The sequence below is a fragment of the Pelmatolapia mariae genome, linkage group LG2 (genome assembly GCF_036321145.2).
Source record: "Pelmatolapia mariae isolate MD_Pm_ZW linkage group LG2, Pm_UMD_F_2, whole genome shotgun sequence".
Classification (NCBI taxonomy): domain Eukaryota; kingdom Metazoa; phylum Chordata; class Actinopteri; order Cichliformes; family Cichlidae; genus Pelmatolapia; species Pelmatolapia mariae.
Window position 1 is genome coordinate 19123920 of NC_086228.1, and position 21421 is coordinate 19145340.

General features: G+C 38.2%; 2 protein-coding genes across 2 annotated transcripts; both read left to right on the top strand.

Moving 5' to 3' along the window:
* The first annotated feature begins 4245 nt into the window (after positions 1–4245).
* LOC134633795 (signal-regulatory protein beta-2-like) lies at positions 4246–12169 on the top strand. Its single transcript, XM_065472112.1, has 6 exons — positions 4246–4281; positions 4494–4497; positions 4600–4920; positions 4996–5355; positions 5541–5657; positions 11997–12169. The coding sequence occupies exons 1-6, from the start codon at positions 4246–4248 to the stop codon at positions 12167–12169; spliced, it is 1011 nt and encodes a 336-aa protein (XP_065328184.1).
* A 3467-nt stretch (positions 12170–15636) lies between these two features.
* LOC134633803 (signal-regulatory protein beta-2-like) lies at positions 15637–17188 on the top strand. Its single transcript, XM_063482870.1, has 6 exons — positions 15637–15679; positions 15771–16100; positions 16237–16590; positions 16714–16845; positions 16944–16981; positions 17063–17188. The coding sequence occupies exons 1-6, from the start codon at positions 15637–15639 to the stop codon at positions 17186–17188; spliced, it is 1023 nt and encodes a 340-aa protein (XP_063338940.1).
* The last annotated feature ends 4233 nt before the right edge of the window (positions 17189–21421 follow it).

Below are 21421 nucleotides of genomic sequence, written 5' to 3' on the forward strand. Positions count from 1 at the left end.
CAACCACAACCTAAATAATTTACAAAATGAACATCAAACTGTCTTAAAAGTAGTGATCACGACCACAAATCAAGGGCTCAGTAATTACATTCCTGGACAAAGACATGTGTACCATGCAATTTCCTGATCAAATCACTGTTTGTAATTCTTCAACCATTTGAGTAGAGCAATGCTTCACTGGTTCTGGTAAGTATCTTTAGCTCATTAATTTGGATATTAATTTGTACAAGTTGTTATTATGCGCTATATTTATGTTTACAAGGTACATGGCCTCTAATATACATATAATTAAGCATATATGGAGACTAAACTTTTAGATGGGGTCGAGTGTGGAACACCTATTAAATTAAAAAAATAAAAATGTAAGGTGTGTTTAAAGCATAAAAATTGTATCAAAAAATTCCTGCAAATTTTCTCTAAAATGCAGAGTGTGACTGTGGTGTTAGCTGTCTGCCTGCTTAAGGTTTAAGGGCAAGAATAACAATTATTTAGAGACGGATAAAATTGTAGTTCATAATTTAGACAATTGCAAGAGAACATGAAATAGAAGTGAAAGGTTTTACAAAGCCCAGAAAGTAGAATTTTGAATATTTCATCCCCCCCATCCATCTTCTGCTCCTTATCTTATATAACCAGAGAAGAAACGACCTTCTTCTTCCCAACCACCTCATCTTGGAAGAGACTGGTCAAGAGAAGAAGCACAGGTGTGCCCTGATGCCTCCTCCTAGCAGAACATTCCTGAAATACCTCTCCCAGGAAGCATCGTAATCAAATGCCCGAACCACCTCAACTGGCTCCTCATGGCTCTACCCTTTAGAGGAAACTCATTTCAGGTGCTTGTATCCACAACCTTAAGCATCTATTCTGTGTTAGCCAATCAGATATGTTTCACTGTCTTAAGTAATACAATTATTTCACCTCTTTTACTCACTAAAATACAAGCGAGATCACCAACAACAAGCAGTCTTGAGGATTTTCTTCATCAAGGATGTAAGTGCTCTTTAAATATGTTGTCTAAAAACGGTATAAGCAGAGAACATGTCATGTGAAGAATAATATAAAATAATTTTGCATTAGACTGTTTCCATATCATATGTATTTGATTCTATGGCTTTTCTTAACTGAAATTCTGTCATGATTTGCAGAGGCAAATCATGTGGCAAGAGAGCGAAGTGGACCCAAGAGCAAGCACTGGTTACTGCGAGTGAGTTTATATATAAGTGTGGGGATACAAACAGAAGCGGGGATGGCATGAATGGAAACTAAGGAAAACCTAAACTGGGAAAACTAAGAAACAAGAAACCAAACCTGAAACGCGGAAAGACTGAGGGCTGAGGTAATACAGGGCACAACAAACAGACGCTCTGACAAAGAACAGAGTTAAACACACACTAAATATACACATACAAGGAGGAAATGGCACACAGGAGGGAGACACAGCTAAACCTAATTAGACGAGACTGGGCGGAAACCAGAAAACATGAACATAGAACCAAAAACACTAGACACAACACAAGGAAGGCACAGAGAACAGTTGAACACTGTGAAGGATAACAAATAACCTAAAACTAACAAAAACACTGAATATTAATGAACATGGAGGCCACAGACTCCATGACAAATTCCCTGTTTCCTGTGAAAACCAGTTTGGTAAAACATGTGCTATTTGTCTTATCTCCTTCACATCACCCCTAACCGGTCAAGGCAGATGGCTGCTCCTCTTTGAGCCTAGTTTTGCTAGAGGTTTCTTTCTGTTAAAAGGGAGTTTTTCCTTCCTACTGTCATGGAAGGGTTTACTCATAGGGGGTCTTATGATAGTTGGGGTTTCTCTGTATTATTGTCGGGTCTTTACCTTACAATAAGAAGTGCCTTGAGGCAACTGTTGTTGTCATTTGGTGCTATATAAATAAAACTGAATTGAATTGAATAACATTGTGTTTGCCTGTTATTGTGTTCCTGTGTGATGTTAAAGATGATGAAATTAACAGCATCACTCATAATATCATTACGATCTTACAGTTTACCTAATAAAGAGTTCAGCAGTAGGGGAGTAGTAAGGGAAGCATCTGCAGTGATGAGATGATCCTGCAGTGACCCTGTATTGTTTTTTTTGTTTTTTTTTTTGGTAAATACAGAGCTGAAAGCAAAACTGTGGATTCTGGTTAACCTAAAATCTTGGCCTTTATTTATTGGCACACATTTCGGGTAATGACTAAAACGGTTAGATCACAGATATAGACAGCTGAAAAGAGCTCCCAAAGCGTATCAGAACTCAATCCTAGAACCTTTCTCCATCACAAGGAGACAGCAGAGGTGGTTCTGGGATCTGATTTAAGATAACATCTACTAGGTGAGGGCATGTTGTACTGAGAAAACTGGGGTTTGGCATCTATGCTTAAACATTTTCCCTTAGACCTGGTAAATGGTTGGAAATTGATGGATGATTGTACGTTTGTATTTTAAGAGTTCCAAGCAACTCATAGGTTACAAATGGTGGTGGTGTCATGAATCGGCTGTGTGCAGGCAGGAAGAGGACCCAAAATGCAGAACTCACAACACACGCGAATCACTCAAAATGCAGCTTTATTGCTGACACACGGAAATAGCACAGGACTAAACTAAACTGGAAAAAGGCAGGGGAAGACGCAGACACTAAATACAAGAGGTGAACAGGACTGAGAGGAAACAGCTGGGAGACACGGCTGACACTGATTACACTGACGAGACAGGGAGAGCACAAAACTGAACACACTGACATAAGACACAGACCTTCAAAGTAAAACAGGAAATGCACAGACTGGACTCAGAGACACGGTACAGACGGAGAACAGAGGGAACACATGGGCGGACACTAAACAGAGGGAGCAAAGAACCAGAATCCTAAAAAGTCTAAATACAACATCAGAATAAACTGGAACACAAGATCATAATAATAATAATAAGAAGAAGAATAATAAACTCAAAACGCTGGGTCACGCGACCCAGGACCGTGACAGGTGGTGAGGAAAATATCACTTTCACCTCACAGCAAGAAGGTGTCTGTTTTGAACCATAGCTGAGGGCATTCTTTTGGGACTATATATGTGATCCCTGCTCCATTCAGAATTTCCTCCTGATACGTAAGCTTTCTCCCACAGCCCAAAGATGTTGTTAGGTAACATTAGGTATATATATCTCTGCTAACCATATATCTATACTAACCACAGATTTGAGTTAGTTTAAGTGTATAGAACAAAGTGCTGTATAAAAGTAATGTTCAAATGGGACTTCCTTAACCTTTTAAGACCTACCATGGAACTAAGTCCGCCAGAGCTTATATATTTTTACATGCTGTAGTGCCACTTTTGGGAGCATTTCAAGTTGCTATACATCAATACAACCATTGTAGCCCAAATTTTAATAATATGTATGCATTAAGTGCATAGTAATTACATAAATTGCAAAAAAGTGCAATAAACTACAAAAAAAAAATAGAAAATCGTTTTTGTTTTTTTTTAACATATATTTCTAGTTAGAGAAATTTAAGCACTTTGAGTGGTTAGTAAGACAAGACCAGTTACTGTCCTAAAAATGAACAGCAGGTATTTACAAAAATAAACTGAGAGAAAAATTGAGATTTCATGATATATATTTACTATTTTTTTATTTCTCTTTCTCTCTATGAGTTGAAATATATTTTTTAATATCTTTCATTGGTCTGCATCACCTGTTCATCATCTCAGTTCATGAAATAGATGGGATGTTTTTAATAGGTCAGGAAAAAAAGGCTGTCTTGACCAATAAAGAGTTGATATTATCCCATTATAGGGTTCATACGTTTTGTCAAGCCAGCTGATGGAAAGAAAACATGCATATTTTGATTTAGAAAGGAAAATCTTGCTAAAATCTTGTAGCCTATGCTCAGCATCATTCTGGATTTACCTCTAGCTCCACCGTGGGGTTATCGTGAGACTTCTCTGACATATCTCATTAATGTTGATTAAATTCGCTACAAAAATGACCAATTGGTTATCATTTTTTATAGGAGTTTAAACCATCTCCTTAGGCCAAGAAACATTGGTTCAACCTGCTCTTCAGCACTTCGGGGTCTCATGACCTCTGGACTATAAAATACCCAACCTGCAAATTTCCTCTGAAATGCAGAGTGTGAAATGTTTGATCCAAGAACAAGAATAAACATCAAATAATCAGGGTTCAAAAGTAGTCAAAAGTAAAAACTGAACATCTGGACAATTGCAATAGAACATGAAAGAGAGGTGGTGTTACAAAGCGCAGGAGGAGGTACTTTAAGTGTACGTTTGAATCTATTCTCTTAGCCAATCAGATACATTTTGTCATCTGAATACATCTCACCGCCTTCACTCACTAAAATACCAGTAAGGTCCCCAACAAGAAACACTGTCAAAATGCTTGTCCTATGGATTACATTATTTTGTCTTCACCAAGGATGTAAGTGCTTTTTTAATTTTTTTTTTGTCTAAAAATGTTCTCAGTTAGGTATTTATATGTCAAATACATTTGCACAGACTAAAATAGTTTTACACTGGAAAGTTACTACAGCAAAAAAAAGTTTAATTTTTCTGTGTTCTATTAATTCAGATTGTCTGGTTCCAGTTAAAACTGTTCAGCTTGGTGAACCAGCAACCTTGACATGTGCTATTCCCAAAGAGCTCAGCATTAGGGGACTCAAATGGTACAAGCAGAGCGTCGGGGATACTCTTAAATTAATAGCTACTCTGATTCAGTCTAAAGCTGATTTTAGCCCTGGATTTTCGAGCTTAAGGTTTCGGATAAATAATGATGCAAATTTTAGCAGCCTGACCATTTTGGAGACAGTTCAAGAGGATGAGGGTCACTATCATTGTACAAACACAGAATGGATTGGAACTACATGGAGTGGAATCTATTTGTTAGTTACAGGTAATAAGCCAATCTACTTACAAATGTTCACATTTTTCTGTGCATGTTTTGAAGAATGTGATTTGTATTACACAGGAAAAAGTCAGACGACATCAAACTATGCAGTGAGTCAGTTGCTGACTGAACCAAATCCAGTCCACCCAGGAGACACAATGACTCTCCAGTGTTCAGTCTTTTCTGACTCTGACAAGAAAACATGTCCTGGAGGTTCTGATGTCCTCTGGTTCAGAGTGGGATCAAATAAATCTCTTCCAAACATCATCTACACTGACAGAAATAGAAGTAATGAATGTGAGAAAAGATCTGACCATCAGAAGACATGTGTTTATCGCTTCTCTAAGAATGTCAGCTCCTCCGATGCTGGGACTTACTACTGTGCTGTGGCCACATGTGGGGAGATATTATTTGGAAATGGAACTACATTGGTTATTCAAGGTAAGTATATGATTTATAAATCAATTAGAAAAAACGTAATATTTCAGTTTTAAACACTCAGTCAAAATTATTCGTAATTTTATTTGTTATTACGTGACATTACTGTCCAATTCTTTAGTTATACAATAAATTACATTCAGCAATGATAATGTTTTTCAGAATTCATTTTCTTTGTTCTTTTGCAGAGTCATCCTCAAAATCAGCATTTATTCACCTGGGAGTATTAATTGTTTGTTTGGGCATTTCTGTCATTGGAAATGTTTTTCTCATGTGCAACCGAACAGTAGGTAAACAAGTTAAAGGTAAGAAATGTAAAAAACTACAAATATTTGAAAGGATGAATGCTTTTCAATTATACCTAAATGATGGAAATACTAAATATGTATTTATATAGATAATCATATTACAAGAACTACTAATAATAATCATTGCACAGATCATAAATAATTCTTGCAATACTGAGGCCTCCATAATGATTTTTTTGTAGCCTTCATTAGACAATCAATATTAAGTTCTGAAAATATTTAATATTTGCCTTTGTTATTTAACTTGTTCTTAGGAAAAGAAAATTCTATATCAGATGCACAAACTGACACCTCACACCAACCAGTAAGTGATGAAAATTCATCATTATTTACTTAAAATATGTCAAAAAATATCTATATAGCTACATAGATAACATTTTTTAATTACTACACAGACCGTAGCTGATGAAGAACTAAACTACGCTGCGCTAAATTTCTCTGAAAGAAAAATGAGAGGAAGAAAGAAGAGAGAGTGTGCAGAAGATAGTGTCTACTCTCAAGTTAAATGCTGATGTCAATGATAATTTTAAGCATCTCCTGAAATTTAAATTGATCCTGATTTTTTTCTGGTTAAACATGCTGTATTTGGGACTCTTTGGTCTTTTCTTTGTTTTTGTGTGTCTTTTTTTAATCTTAATTAATATTTACAGTCAACAGTCACCATCACTGACAATGTTTCAGGGCTCTCATAGCTTAAAACATACTTGTGTTGTATTACATCCTTGATTTTTAACTGTATTAACTGTTTGTTCTGCTTTTTGCAATAAAGAAGGACTCATATGGCCAAGAATTTTATTTTCAGTGAGTATTGAGAAAAAAAAAAAACCTACAGTACAGCTTTGAGACCTTAATATGTGAAAGAGCTCAGCAATAGATGGGTCAAATGGTGCAAGCAGATCTGATAGCTAGATAGATGGACCTTTGCACGTTCTCCCCATGTATATATGGGTACTATAGCTTCCTCCTGCAGTCCAAAAGACATGCACTTAGTAGGGATAAATCAGTGATTATAAATTGCCCGTAAGTGTGAATATGAGTGTAAATGGATTTTGCTAATAGTGTGTGATAGTGTGTGTTATTTGCCTTAGGTTAATTGAGAGGCATTCCTATCAGAGTAACCAGATTTTAATTATAGTGCTTTTTTAATTTTTTGCAAGACTGAATACAACATCATCATATAAAAGTCCAGAGCCTCTGTGCAGTGCTCCTAACACTACACAAAGTTTTCTATTGTACTGTTCAAAAAGTGCTGGGTTTATCTGTCTTTATCTGTCTAAACTGGAGGTCCAAAGAATATTTCCCTCATTGGGAGCTCAGAAAGAGCTGCTGGTAAAGTTTTTGAGTCCTGTTGTTTTTCCTGCTGATGATGTTTCTGACAACATGTCTACCTCAGGCTACGTCTACACAAATCCGGATAAATCAGCATTTTTCATCTAAAAAAACCCGCCTAAAAACACTCCGTGTCCACACTATCGTTTTCAGTCGTTTTCATCCACACACATGCTACGTTCCCATACTGCGCATGCGTGAAACGTAAGACCATTCGACCTGCGTCATTTCCGTCTGCCATTTATTAACTTTCTGGCTCGCGGCAAAATGTCGAGGAAAAGTGCCGAGTTTGTACATGCTCCAGATAGCTCCAGATAAAACTGATAATAATGTTTAATAGGCCTGTCAAAATTGAGAGCAAACAAAACAACTGCTGTTCATTGCCGTCCGCCATCTTAGTAGAATTGGTCATGTGACTGCATCAAATGGCTAAAATTCGCAATTGCTTTCAAAAGCCTCCGTTTTCGCAGTCCACACGCGATACGAAAACAGTGTTTTCAGATTTATCCACTTTGGAGAGCATTTTCAAAAAGCTCAGTTTTCCTTGACCAAAACATGGTGTGGACGAAAGGCCAAAACGTTGAGAAAAAGATGCATTTTCAAACGAAAAAACGTATTAGTGTGGACATGGCCTCAGTGGGTCAACGGAACATCTGGCACAGGACAGCAGTGATTACAGAAGGGGAGGAATTTTCTCCAAATTTCTGGACCCAGGTAACCAGACCCAGCATGGCTGTGATGGTCTTCTTCAGTCATTTTTCCCCAGGGTCTGGGGGAAAATCTGCTGTTAAATAAAAGGACAAATTGCATTCCTATAAAACATTCCATTTAAACTTTTCAATCTTCATGCTACCAGGCAGGAGAGAGCTCTGTAATTGTGTGATGGATGTTCAACTGTCAAACTGAATGAGCTTGTTTTCTATCATCCTCATTCATATGGTAAAGTGTCAAAGGACAACATTTAATTTCCAGACAGTTGTGATAATTACAACACTATAGGCCTGTGTAATGTGTAATACTTATGTAATCTCTTTGTCTAAATTGAGAATAACAAAACTAATAAGGGATTATTATTCAAACATATTAACTATGACAGCAACACAGGTGTGTAGAATTGCTAAAAAGCCTCTAACACAGTGTAGCACTAGCTAGATGCTAATGGCTATTCTAGCTAATGAATTAATCAGTAGAGGCTACAGAATGATGTGAGCTGTGCTGCTTTTTAAAAGCAGTGATGTGGCTGTATTTACATTAGTTTAATAGTCAGTTGCCGTAAAACCACCAGCGGACATTGCTAAAACTGTAGCAACTGTTAAAAGCTGTAAAAAGTGTAGCAGGGCGTTGTAGGTTTGCTTATAATAATCAGTCCGCTGTAACTGTATGCCAGGCGTTTATTAGCAGCCAACATGAACATTCGTACACTCGTAACAGGAAATACACATAACTGAGAGAGAACCACAGCGACACCTGCTGGAACCCTCCGTAACAGCAGCAACGGCAGGCAATATGGACAAAGATAACATTACTGTTATCTACAGGCGTGTTCCCAGTCACCTCCAGTGGGTGAGTGGGTGGAGTTCAAAGGAGCAGCAACTCCACCCCAGAGTCACTACTGCGGAACTCAGGCTCCAAACATGCAAAATACGGTAGCCCTGATAAACAGGGCTTCATTTTTGTACAGTGGGAGGAATCACGTTGGAGCCACACTGTCCATCTTTTATACGGTCATTGTTTTGAGCCCCACACTCCCAGCATTTTCTCCATGTTGTCCCTAAAAGGAACATTTTTAGCATATTTGCTGAGCACATCGATACATTTCCTAACCATAAACCTGGCCTGATGTCAGCTGGACATATGCTAGTGTATTGTACAAAAATTTATTTGACTTTATTAGTCACTATCTTAGAAATATATAAAAGGTACTGGAGGAGTGGGTATTAAAACACACTTGGGTACACACTTAAAAAAAAAAAATCTGCTTGTGTTAAGCTAAGCTCAGACATAGACTGTCTTTAAAAGATGGAAAACCCAGCGTAAGCTCAGCAATTGTTTTGTGAAGTCTTGTTGTGACTTTATGAAGTGTCTTAGGTGATACCATGTTGATGTAACCATACATGATAAGTTAGTGGTGAAGCTGGCAGAAAAACCAAAGGACACTGCGAACCCATATGATTATAACATGTCAATTACAAAGTAACCAGACCCTAAAGCACAATTTCCTTGTTGTTATTTTTGAATGTAATAGGGATCAGAAGCTACATCATTCAAAATGTCTAAGGGCTGTGGTGGCAGACCTTGTGTTTATTTAAGAGGACCCAAACGCAGACGCTGAAGGCAGAAATCAGATTTAACAAAAGGCGAGCCATTTATTAAGGCAAAACACGAAGATACAAAATAAGAGGAACCAAAACCAAAGGCTGACTCTAAACTGGGGAAAAGTAAACTAACAGCAAAGCACAGGGAACATGGAAAAACTAGGGACCGGGAACATGAGGGAGATGAACAGACAACCTGAGAACCAACCAAGGAAAACAGAAGACTTAAATGCACAGAGGGGCAATAAAGGAAGTGGAAACACATGGGGAACAAAGGTGATACAAATGGACATGACGCCACAGGGGAACTGAACATACTGAACATGGACCACGATGACTATTAAAATAAAACAGGAAACACAGAGACGTAGAGTGAAACGTGAGCTTGACACAGGAGGAAAGGCAGATGGGAGAGGGAGCAAGAGACCACAAGAGAGAGGGGACAAGAGAGCACAAGAGAGAGAGACATGATGGGCTGGGGAAACATGGAATAAACATGACCGACAGGTGAGACATGGAATGACACAGGAAATGGGAGACGATTCATCTTGACAAGACACCAGGGAAAGGGAAATATAACTAAACAGTAGAGAGAACTCAATACTCAAAAAACAGAAAAACGACTAAAACAACACCAAGAGCACAGTTTTGTTTTACAGTGGATATTACAACACACATAAAAGCACTATAAACTCAAAAGGCTGGGTCAAATGGCCCAGAACATTGACACAATAAGGCTTGAAACAGATGAATCTAGTCATCAACTCAGCATAAAAACGTTGAGTCACCCGCAGATTGTCATAGGAAATATTTTGGGTCTAAGGTACTCGTTCATTAGCTTTCATTTTCTGGATTGGAAGCTACATTGATGTTTTATATACAGTCTATGATCTAAATTCAAATCTTTATGCATAGTTGTGGCAAAAGGTGAGATCTTTAAAATGCATTACATAAATTATTTGCTCTAACTTCCCATCCTACAGACACTGACACAGTCATATTCAAGAATTGCTATTCCAGGCTGTGCAATACCCAGAGAAATTGTATATATATGAATCCAGTAGAATAGACAAAAGGATAGGAGAAAAAATACTGCAAAACATTTCAATCTTAGAGTTCTTAAACATTGTAATTTCAGTATGTGTGTTTATTTCTTAGCCACCTACTACTCCTTGACCACAGGGAGTTCAGTAAATAAACTGATAATCGTAGGCTCCTACAAGGCCTTTTTATAGATAGTATGTGTCATGGTCCCCGTGTCTCTCTGGCTGGCTCACACTGGCTACAGGTTTTGTTTTCTTTCTTCCCCTCTCCCTCTCCCTCGCTCCTCTCTGCCTGGGCAAAGCTCGTTAGGGGCTCTTGCTCTTGGCCAAGGCACCTGTGTGATTGTCACCACCTGCTGCTGATCTGGCTGAATCCTCAGCTACTCAGTGGCACAGAGCAGCTTACCACTGGAACGTTGAGTCTCCTGAGTTCGTGCTCTCGGCTTCTTCAAAGATCTCCCCGTGTGTATTCACCTGTGGTACTAACTGCTGTATTCTGTGTGTAGATATCCCCCTCCTGGACCAGATTATGGATTTTTCCTGTGTGTGGCGGCCTGAGTGGAGTTTTGGAGCAAGTGCGGCTGAAGAAGAGTGAGTGTGCGTGGAGGAGCTGTGGCGGTGACTGAGCAGAAGTGGAAGCGCGTGTGTGGATTACCCCTTCTCTTTGGAGCCCTGGACCCCCTCCCAACTCACTGTACATATATAGCACTCAGGTGTTCCATATTTTAAATAAACTGTCTTCTTTTGTGTGGAAAGAACTCTAGCTGTGTCCCAAAACGTCGGCTGCATCCTCCGGAGGCCGCATTTGAAGGCCGATTACGTCACAGCCAGGCGACGAAGGCTGTCCCAATTCGTCGACTCCTTCAAATGCGGCCGACAAATGCGTCCTTCATTTCCCCGAATTTGAAGGATGGGTCGGGTGTGTCCTTCGTGGCCCACCATATCCCAGAATTCATAGCGCGGCCCAGCCAAATTTCAGCTGCCAACAATGGCGGCCGCTACTAAGTTTTAAAATTAGTCTTATTAATCTTTCTGGGTCACAAAATAAACTTTTAACATATTTTCAGGCGAGAAAGTAAATTACAAATATCTGCTTGGTTTATCAAGACATCACATATCTGCAAAAGTGTGCCGACGTTTTCGGAGACGTCTGTTACCCACCCGCTCAATAGCAAGCCGGGGGGTTCAATGGTCACTCCAGCCAGCGAGAGCAGCAGACTCCCGGCTTCATCGTTTTTAGACCCCCGCTCTTTCACTACTCAGGTTAAACATGATATATAAGTCACTCGGATAACTTAAATATGTAATTGTTTGCCTTTTTTCAGTGTTTTATTTGTTCCGGAGTAAATCGGTTTGGCTGAGATCAAAGTTATTAGATTGTTAGATTAAATAAAACTTTAAAACTTTAAACTTTAATCGGGTGGGTTCCTCCGGGATTTTCACACAGCTGAATAAACGTTAAACAGAAAACTGATTAAAAAGAAGTGTGAGACGGTCGAGAATTTACGCCAGTGTCCTGTTATATTTTAGATAGCAAGGAGCAGATGGCTGAGTTTATTAAACTCCACCGAGACAGCGGTGACGCTAATCTGAAGGCTAGACCGTCCCATTTCACAGCCTCGCACTTCCGGCCTTCTCGGTCTTCGAAGGACCCGGCCCACGTAGACCGCGAAGGCCGGGTCCTCCGAAGGATGCAGCCGACGTTTTGGGACACAGCTTCTGTCTGCGCTTGAGTCTGTCCAGTAGCCATGACAGTATGATATCATCATGTTCCCTAGCAACCACCTACAAACATGCTGGAGTGACCAAATTTAGGATATAAAAGTATCTAAAACAACAATTTAGTTTTGTTATTGTGATTGTGATCAGTTTGACAACAGCCTGAACAACTGAAACAATACTGTAACATGTTTGTTTTTCTCTCTGTTTGTCAAATTTGCATCTCTGTACGACCCATCTTATTTTGCCAGTACCCCGTTCAGTGTGCCTTGTGTTTAGTTAAGTTTGTGTCACACAGTGTCCCTCTTAATCCTGTGTTAATTCCCTCACATTTAGTCTATTCGTGTGCATATTATCTTTCCATTTAGTCTCCTCCCCATGTTTCTTCATTTTTTGTCTCACTGTGAAATCAGTCATGTCTTCGTTTACCTTTTGTCTGTTTGTGTGTTCCATGTATTCCTTTGAGCTTCCTAGTTTTTTGAGTGAATGTATTATGAGAATACAGCAGTAAAGCTGTTTGAATTCACACCTTGGCTGTGTCCCAATTCAGGGTATGCACGCTTGAAGTACGCATTTCAAGTGCGAATACGTCACCGCCACGCGACGACGGCTGTCCCAATTCAAAGTGTACTTCAAATGCTTACTCCAAATGCGCCGTCGATTTCCCCAAATATCAAGCGTGGTCCGGTGCACGCTTCGTGGTCCCATATATCCCACAATTCATAGCGCAGCGGTGGGTGTGGATAATTTTGCCGCAAAATACGGCAGAAGGGAGCGGCCGAAGAGTGAACTGGCAAAAGTAAGTACTGAATATTATGTCACTTATTTATGTGCGAATGTTTAATAATGAAGAACATGAAAACATTACTGTTGGCCACATGTCGGCAAAGTTATGTGACATTAGTGATGTTTGCACTTTCACTTGGTTTTAAAGCCTTTACTCCTATATATATATATAGTCGACCTTAATCGTACAGAGAATGTGATGATTTTATGGATAATTAAAGTCAGTCATATATCCACAAACACAACAAGCTGAAAGTCAGTGATGCTGCTCGGTTTGCAGTCCTGAATATCACGGCACAAGCAGGATTCACTGCACTGTTAATGTTAGCTATGTTATATTGCTGCCTCTGTTCGGTGGTGTCGAGCCAAGCGGACTTTAACGTGTGTTTGAACAAGCTGACGGTTCACTCGTTAAGCTGAAAGAAATATGCTTTAATCACAGGAGTCACACATGTGTCCACTGTACCATCTGGGAACTCTTCTTGTTTAGCACTCGTAATAACACAAACACTAAATCCTCCTTCTCTTGTGCTGTTTTGTAGCAGTGTATACACCTGAGACTGTCACCTGTCTGTCTGTCCTGCACTCTCTCTCTGTTTCTTTCTCTCTGATTGTGGAATAAAAGTATGAACATGTATTTATAAGTTACACTTGTGTTTGAATCCTGCAGCTTATCACACATTTGATTTCCATGTGTGACAACTGCAAGTGTCCAGAGTGAGGACAGACTGAGGGACCCACTGCTGCACATCATCTGTGAGGCTTTGCACCCCTGATGATCCACCAGGACAAACTCAGCTGTGTGAGGAAGAGGAGGAGGAAGAGCCAGCACCAGCTGACAGATGGAGAGAATAGACAGACTGTTCCCTGTTTGTGAAGGACTGCTAGGAAATTTTTAAAAAACTAATTGTCTGTCCTGAATCAGTCTTATTAGGTAATGTTCAAATAATTTTTATCATTCCAGTGTTTTCAGTGTGGGAGAAAGTACTCAGGGCCTTCAAGTTAAATACTATGAAAGGCAGCAACAAGTTTAATGTTCAGAAACCTAAAGTATGTATCAGCAGCAGAATGGAGCTAAAAATAAATGTTTGTTTCAGTTCTATGAAGCTTTGAGTGTTTTGGATTAGTAGCACTGCTGTGTTTGTTGCATCATATTGCTGTAATTGTTTATATGCTTTATATATTCTGAGGTAAGTTGATCTATAGTGTTACATCATATTCTATAAGGATGTTATGTGTTTGTTTACTTTCTGCCCAGTTTGACCCATTTAGCAGAAGTCAGCAGCAGAAGAATAGATATCAGAGCCTGTTTATGGCTCTGATATCTATTCTGTATGACTTAAAGCAGTTATGACATGGTCTGATTTTCTCACCCAATAAAGGAATATTTCATATATCAGTCTACTCTTCATTCTATCAGACACAGTTTTCACAGCTCGTACATTTTCCTTTTTACACATATATGTAAGCATTGAGCCAAATGTAATAATGCCAACATATTAGATGAACAATATTTGTCTCTTATGTATAATACATCTATATATACACTGTCAAAGATACTTGTCTTTGAGTGAAGATTTAAGGTGATAGGAAATATAAATAACTGCAACTTTAATCTTTGACCCAGAGTTCAAGCTCACTGCTGTAATATATATATATATACCATAATAATCTGACAATACATATAAAATTGGCCATATTATATTTACATTACCACACTGAGATGATTTTAGTCTCATGAACAACATTAGCTGATTGTTATTTACTAACTAATCTTGAAATGACTGTTCAGTACAGAAATGAAGCCCAACTATCATGTTTTACAGTCCCGTGGTCTCAGCCTCAGATACTCAACTAATCAAAGTGATGTCATGACAAAAATGAAGGACCAACAGAACATTTTTTTCTCCTTCATTTCTGTCAAACAAAGCTGTATGACACGTTTCTCGTGGTTAGTATCATGGTTGCTAGGCAACCTGAACAGTGCGACGAAGGCTAGACCGTCCCATTTCACAAGCCTCTCACTTCCGCACTTCCCGTACTTATAGTACGCACCGTCCGTAGTACGCGTAGTGTGCGTACTTCAAGCGTGCATACCCTGAATTGGGACACAGCCCTTGACTCTGGGGTCCTGCATTTGGGTCCAACTTCCTGCTTCCACACAGCCAGCATATGACAATGTTTGAGATGCATTATGGAAAATATGGAATCTATATTTTGGAGTAATAAAATATTTAGAGATTTTTTTATTATCTGTTATCACTAAATTGCGGGAATCACCTATCAGCGGATATGTTTCTAATCGTTAGATTGCCAGTCTTTCTGTAACCTTGAGTATTCTAAGCTTAACCATAATCCTTACCACAACCAACTGTTATTGGTTAGAAGTTTAGAATATTGTCACCCAATTTATGTTATTGTAGTTGATAAAGATGTTTGTATGATGTATAAACAGCCCGACCAGTTAGCATAAAGACAATTGTGGAAATTTAAAGGTGTTTTTGTGAGAGTGTTTTGGTTTACCGTAACGCCTCTTTTGTTTACTTTCTGTGTGTTAAAGAAACCCACTGTAAAGCAAAACTGTGCTCTTGGTGTTGTTTCGGTTGTTTAGGCCGGAAAGATGATTGATATTATTTCCATTGTGGTAGTAGAACGAGCACCAACATAACAAACAGCCAATCAGATTCTTCTGAAATTGTTCCCTCCCACTTGATGTGATTATATTAAGGAGCATCATCTTAGTATGCCTAAATGTAAATGAGTCACAAGTAAATCGATCAGAAAATGCTGATCGTATTTTATATGCTGCTGGGCTTCAGAGCTGGTCGTAAGTCATTTTTTTCCATTTATATTTCTCTGATTTAACATGTGGAATATAGAACTCTATATCTAACTGCTCTGTTTAATTTGACTTTCAGGATGCACTGATTATGTGTTTTTTGGAACGAAGACTATTGATGTTGGAGAAAATGTGACTCTGACATGTGCGCGCCCGACATCTGAATATGAAGCAACCTTGTATTGGATTAGGATTATTTCTGGAAGGTGGCCTGAATTCTTGGGAGGAACATTTACCTTTGATTATGATGGTGTTAACAACACTACTCATATTACAGCAAAGCAAGAACCTGGAACCTTTATTCTGGAAATAAGTAAAACTAAGCTAAGTGATACTGGTCTTTATTACTGCATAAAAGTGGACCAACTGGACATGGAATTTTTAAATGCAACATTTTTAAAAATTAAAGGTAAACCGAACTGATTATTTCTTAACCATGTTTACAAATCAATATCTAACTAATGATCTAACGAACTAAAAATGAGTAAAAAAGGAATTTATTAATTTATGTATTTACATTAATAGTTACTTACTTATTTTCTAAGGGCCAGAACCAGCTATCACTGACATCATTCAGATGTCTCAATCTGGTCCCCTCCATCCGGGAAACCCAGTGACTCTGCAGTGTTCAGTCCTCTCTAACCCAGAGAACAATGCATGTCCTCGAAATCACAGTGTGTTTTGGTTCAGCACTAGATCTGATAACTCTCACCCCAACTTAATTTATGCTGATGGAAACAGTGATAAATGTGAGAGGAGTCCAGAGGCTTCCTCCACACAGAAATGTGTCTACAGCTTCTCCAAGAATGTCAGCTCCTCTGATGCCGGGTCGTACTACTGTGCTGTGGCCACATGTGGACATATAATCTTTGGAAATGGAATAAAACTGGACGTTAAAGGTAAATATGAAGAATGCTATAATAATTTAGAATAGGCTAGTTTAAAATCAGCGTGAAACTTTTTTTCCAGTTTATAATGTCACCAAAAGTAATATTTATTACTGGGTGCTTTTATTTTTCCAGTACTCAACATGTGGGACTTGCAAAAGGCTAATACAGTTCTAGTTCTAATATGTGCTGCTTTGGCTACAAGTCTGATTGTTATAGCCTTCCTGATTTATACCATCAAGAAGAAAACATCCAGTTGTTGGTGTGGTAATAAAAGTTCAACTCACAGTATATCCATCAGCTTTGGTGCAAATTAACCATGCAGAAAGTATCTGTCATGGTAAATTTCTCTGTCTTTTAAACAGATGTTGTGACAGGGAGTGGTGATCAGCAGAGTCAGCAGGTAAGGTAAATTAAAAAAAAGAAAAATATAAAGTCAATGGTACATTTTAATCTTGAATGTTTGTTTGTTTTATTTACTCAGACAGCAGTGATTTACTCTGCCCCAAACATCACCATGAGGAAAAGCAGCAAATTAGCACAAAGGAGTGAAAAAGCAGCAGAGGGGGAGACAGTCTACACAGATGTCAGTGCTTTTGCAGTTGAGTAACTACTGTTAGTAGGGTTTCCTATATTTTTTATGACAAACTGTGTGAAATGCATTTCAAACTCCATTGTGGCTTTTATTTAAATTCTGAAACAAAAAATACAGTTATATTTATTGAAAAAAATAAATAACATATTATAATAAAATTCTATATTTGAATGTTATCACATTTTAATGTCATTCTGTTATTTTCCACTTTGTTTTGTGATGATTTTTTAGAAAAGGTAGACAGTCAACCACATGTACACAGTCAAAAATTAAAGTCGAGAATTGTCAAATTGTGGAAAATTGTGTGGTTATTTGACTCCTTGGATGAAGTGTGTCAAACGTATAGCCTGCAGGCCACATCCCGTCCATGACACAATTATATCTGTCCTGCAAGATAATTTCATATGTTAGTTATTAATGGCCCATCAGTATGTGGGAGTCAAATCTTCAGCCCTGCTGAGAATTCATGCAGGCAGGGATGGGACTTTTATTGTCATGGGCACATCATGTGGCCAATCACGTGCAAAGACAGACTGGGATCATAACATTATGTGAGAGAAGGAAGAAGGAAGAGGGGCAGACAAGACAGCAAGTGTAGTGGTAGAGACCAGGTACACACAGAGATGATGAAGTAGATTAAAATGCAAGCGTGTCAGGAAAAAGTGGAGATACAAGCAAAAAAGGAAAATGAGCAGCATCTGGCTGCATTCCAGTGACACTGGAGACTCCAAAGCTGAGTCCATAATTTATAAAATTAGAAGCTGGCTAAAGTGATACCCGTTCTAATTTTCAACCATTTTCCATTGTGGTGGACAAAACCTCTCGGGGCCTCAAACCTTATGGAGGTTTTCTCTAGTAGAAAATGCATAAAAATAAGGCTTTTATGAAAACAGTGGAAAAAAAATTGCTTTCTTGAAAAGACTAAATTTACAGTTCAGTACTGAATATTACATAAAATAAAGTATAAGGAACACGTCTTTGAATGGCAAATTCTTAACTTGCTTGATCTGATGCTCACCAAAAACGAGCACAAGTATCACTTTTGAACTGTTAACTGTATTTTTTTTATAGCTTTCCCTATTGAAAAGCCCCCTTCTGGCCATTCATACAACACAAAGTAAAACAGATGCATCCCCAGATCTGTTTTCATAGATAGAGGTGTGGTAACTAGTGAAACGTCAGAATCTCAGCTAAAACTCACCAAAGCATTTCAACCACCACCAAACTGCTAAAACAACAAACGATAAAGCGCAGGTAAACAGCTTCCACATAAACATGTAAACACAAAGCAGCAAAGCCTGTTCACCCGACAGCATGTACACAAATATGCCATTGGATGCTGAAAACAGACATCTCAAAGAGTCAGAAACTGAAGGTTTTGTCACTCTCTGACCAAAATTTACTAAACCAACAGCAAAAGAAGACCAAAACTGCACTTCACATTTAACAAAAACATTGTAATGAATTCCTGCTTGTCTGTTTTACTTCCACCACGACTATGTCTCATTATGCTTCAAGACCAGATTCGCATCAAAACTCTACTTTCTGCCTTATTTGCTTGCTTATTATGCAGCTGTCTACTGTAGAGCACAGTGTTGTCAGCTGCTGTTTTATTTTCCCCCCCGCAAAAAATGACTGCTGACACAAAATTTATGCTGTTCAATACCAAAGAAATTTCAACTTTCACAGATTATGCAGAGTTATGTCAAAATACAATGTCTCTAATAAACCCTAGTGTGTAACTTTGTGTAACTTTGTGAAAAACAGAAAAGTTTCTGTTTTTCATTTTATACTCCAGAAACATCAGGTTTTTTACAACTACATTTGTAAAATGAGTGTGACACCCCTGCCTTAGACAGACTTTTGTCAGTTGATATACTTCCTCAGTGTCTGAGCCAGAGCATATAGACTGGATGGGCAACTTGACAGGGAGGCATTTGTCTCACCTCTATTTATTTATTTTTTTTAAATGAGGAAGTTTTTTTAATACTCAAATATAGTTGTGAAAATATGTCAATAGAATTTAGCTCAGTGGGCACCTGTTTGGATGGGACTGAAACCCCAAAGGCTCCATAAAGGCAACAGTGTACTCACCCAGCTAAACAAGGAAGTACACTGGATGAACAACTGCTGACTAAGCATTGCTATGTGACATTTGACCCATCTGTTCCAGTCCAAGGACATATCTGCTGAGTCAAAAGGAATCATCATTGAATCATTCAGTCTTTTGTGCAATCAACCAATCACCTCCCACCACCACCACCTAGATGAGTCATCGATGCACTCCAAGAGATCCAAGGGTCAGCCAGATCTTCAGACTCCCTGTTTTCACATGAAAACAAGACACGTGTTATAACCATAACTAACCCAAAAGCAAAACCCAGTAATTTACTTGTCATTTCATTTCATACAGTCATTTCTCTATGAAAAGTCAACCTGGAAAAAAAAATTATTACATAAATCTTAATAGTCTTAACACTTTTTTTAGTCCTTTATAAAGCATACAAAGAACAGGGGAAGGATTACTACAATTGCTAATGAAATAAGAAAAATCTGTGTTTAACCAGGTTCTTGTCTTTGGTTTTATGCAAATGGAGACAGAGAGTGAGTGAGACAAACTTGCAGAGAGGCAGCGGTTTTGCTAGATCTATATTTGTCTACCAAGCCTTTCCACAACTATAGATAGCATTTTATATTGTTAAAACAATGTCTTTGTTTAAAAATGTGTAATAATATTTATACATATGATGAAAACTTTCTTTATAGTCTCAAAGGACTTTGAAAGGGCCTTCTGCGTTTTAGGCATGAGAACAACAAGCAAAGCCACAAGCAACAACTATACTGACAAACAAAAGTTGTGGTGGGCCATTTCTCCACCCCTTGACCAACTACTGAAGCTGATTACTCAGAACAGAACTCACTGTGTGCTTTAACAGGATATGAAGTGAGCAAAGACGTCAGCAAGCTCCCTTCAAACACCAAGAGTCTACAACTTTATCCATCTCTCATAAAATATTACATGTATGCAATATTCATACAACTGTATTTAAATGTATATTTACCTAAACATACTTAATTTGATCCTTCAAATTAATGTACTTACCCATCACTATGCTAAGAGAGGCACGTATGAACACACTTTAACAAGGTTTCAAACCTATAGTCAATAATTTGCCATTAAATAATTTCACTACCACAAAGGACAGGGAGGGACAATTGATTAGTACCTCCCCTCTTCTGGAAGCAGCTAAAAACATAGAAAAGTGTAGAATAAAAAAAATAGTCTAGTTTGTGTCCTTGTTGCTGTACCCTTCAAATACTCTTTTAAATGTGTTCTGTTATTATTTTTACTTTTATATAGTCTCAATCTGCTAGACTTCTCAAATGGATGAAAAAAACAAAAAAAACAAGAGCAGCTTCCTGAAACTGGAGTAGAGAGTGAAACAGGAAGAAAAGCCCCTTTGTATTTACACCTTTCTTTGAAAGCCCAACCACAGAAATGCTTAAGTTTCCATGCACTTTGTCAGTGATGATTGTGACTTTAGGTTTAGTTGTCTTTGTGTGCAGACATTAAGAAAAGGCAGAATATGCAAAGTAAAACAACTTTTTAAGAAAAAGCTTTTCATGTTCGCCCTTTAAACTTCACATTTACTTCTTAAATACTTACCTAAGGTATGTTGTTATGTGTAAATCATCATGCGCATTATTAATGTGAAGAAACAACATTTTTTTATTACTGTTGTAAGCAGTGAAGTGGCAGAACAGAAAGTGGTCTCAGACGGGAGGCTGTGTCATGTAACACACAGATCTCTAGCTTGACCAAAACTAAGATTGTGGTTTTGTGCTACTATAGGTTTTTCTGCCAGAAACATACACACATGATTTGGTAATGACTTGATTCAAGCATACTGCACTATTTTTTAGGGCCAGATTTTAATGTAGGTGCTTTCATTTTCCTGACATACAATATAACAGGCAGGACTGTGGTTGCAGAGGGTGTGAATGTCTTCCTAGTTACTGTTTTGGTTACACAACTTTTTCTATTTTTGGTAAACTTGCCCTAATCAGAATTAGGGCTAAAAACAGGATCTGTTTTTAGTTTTATGTGTGTATCAGTGTTTGTGTGTTGATAGGTGGAGTTTAGTAACTTGTTGGCAGACAGGTTGCAGCCTAATTAACCCCTACACTTCCCTACTTGTAATGACTTCCTTAACCATTTGTCTAATATGAATGACTAGGTAACTTAAA

What these genes read in the sequence shown, in the direction of transcription:
- LOC134633795 (XM_065472112.1), top strand. Translation starts at nt 4,246, where the DNA reads ATGAAAGAGAGGTGGTGTTACAAAGCGCAGGAGGAG. An exon ending in AACTACATTGGTTATTCAAG is followed by an intron (nt 5,356 to 5,540) that starts GTAAGTATATGA and finishes GTTCTTTTGCAG; the next exon opens with AGTCATCCTCAAAATCAGCA. An exon ending in AGTAGGTAAACAAGTTAAAG is followed by an intron (nt 5,658 to 11,996) that starts GTAAGAAATGTA and finishes CGGTCTTCGAAG; the next exon opens with GACCCGGCCCACGTAGACCG.
- LOC134633803 (XM_063482870.1), top strand. Translation starts at nt 15,637, where the DNA reads ATGCTGATCGTATTTTATATGCTGCTGGGCTTCAGAGCTGGTC. An exon ending in GCTGGGCTTCAGAGCTGGTC is followed by an intron (nt 15,680 to 15,770) that starts GTAAGTCATTTT and finishes TTTGACTTTCAG; the next exon opens with GATGCACTGATTATGTGTTT. An exon ending in AACATTTTTAAAAATTAAAG is followed by an intron (nt 16,101 to 16,236) that starts GTAAACCGAACT and finishes TTATTTTCTAAG; the next exon opens with GGCCAGAACCAGCTATCACT.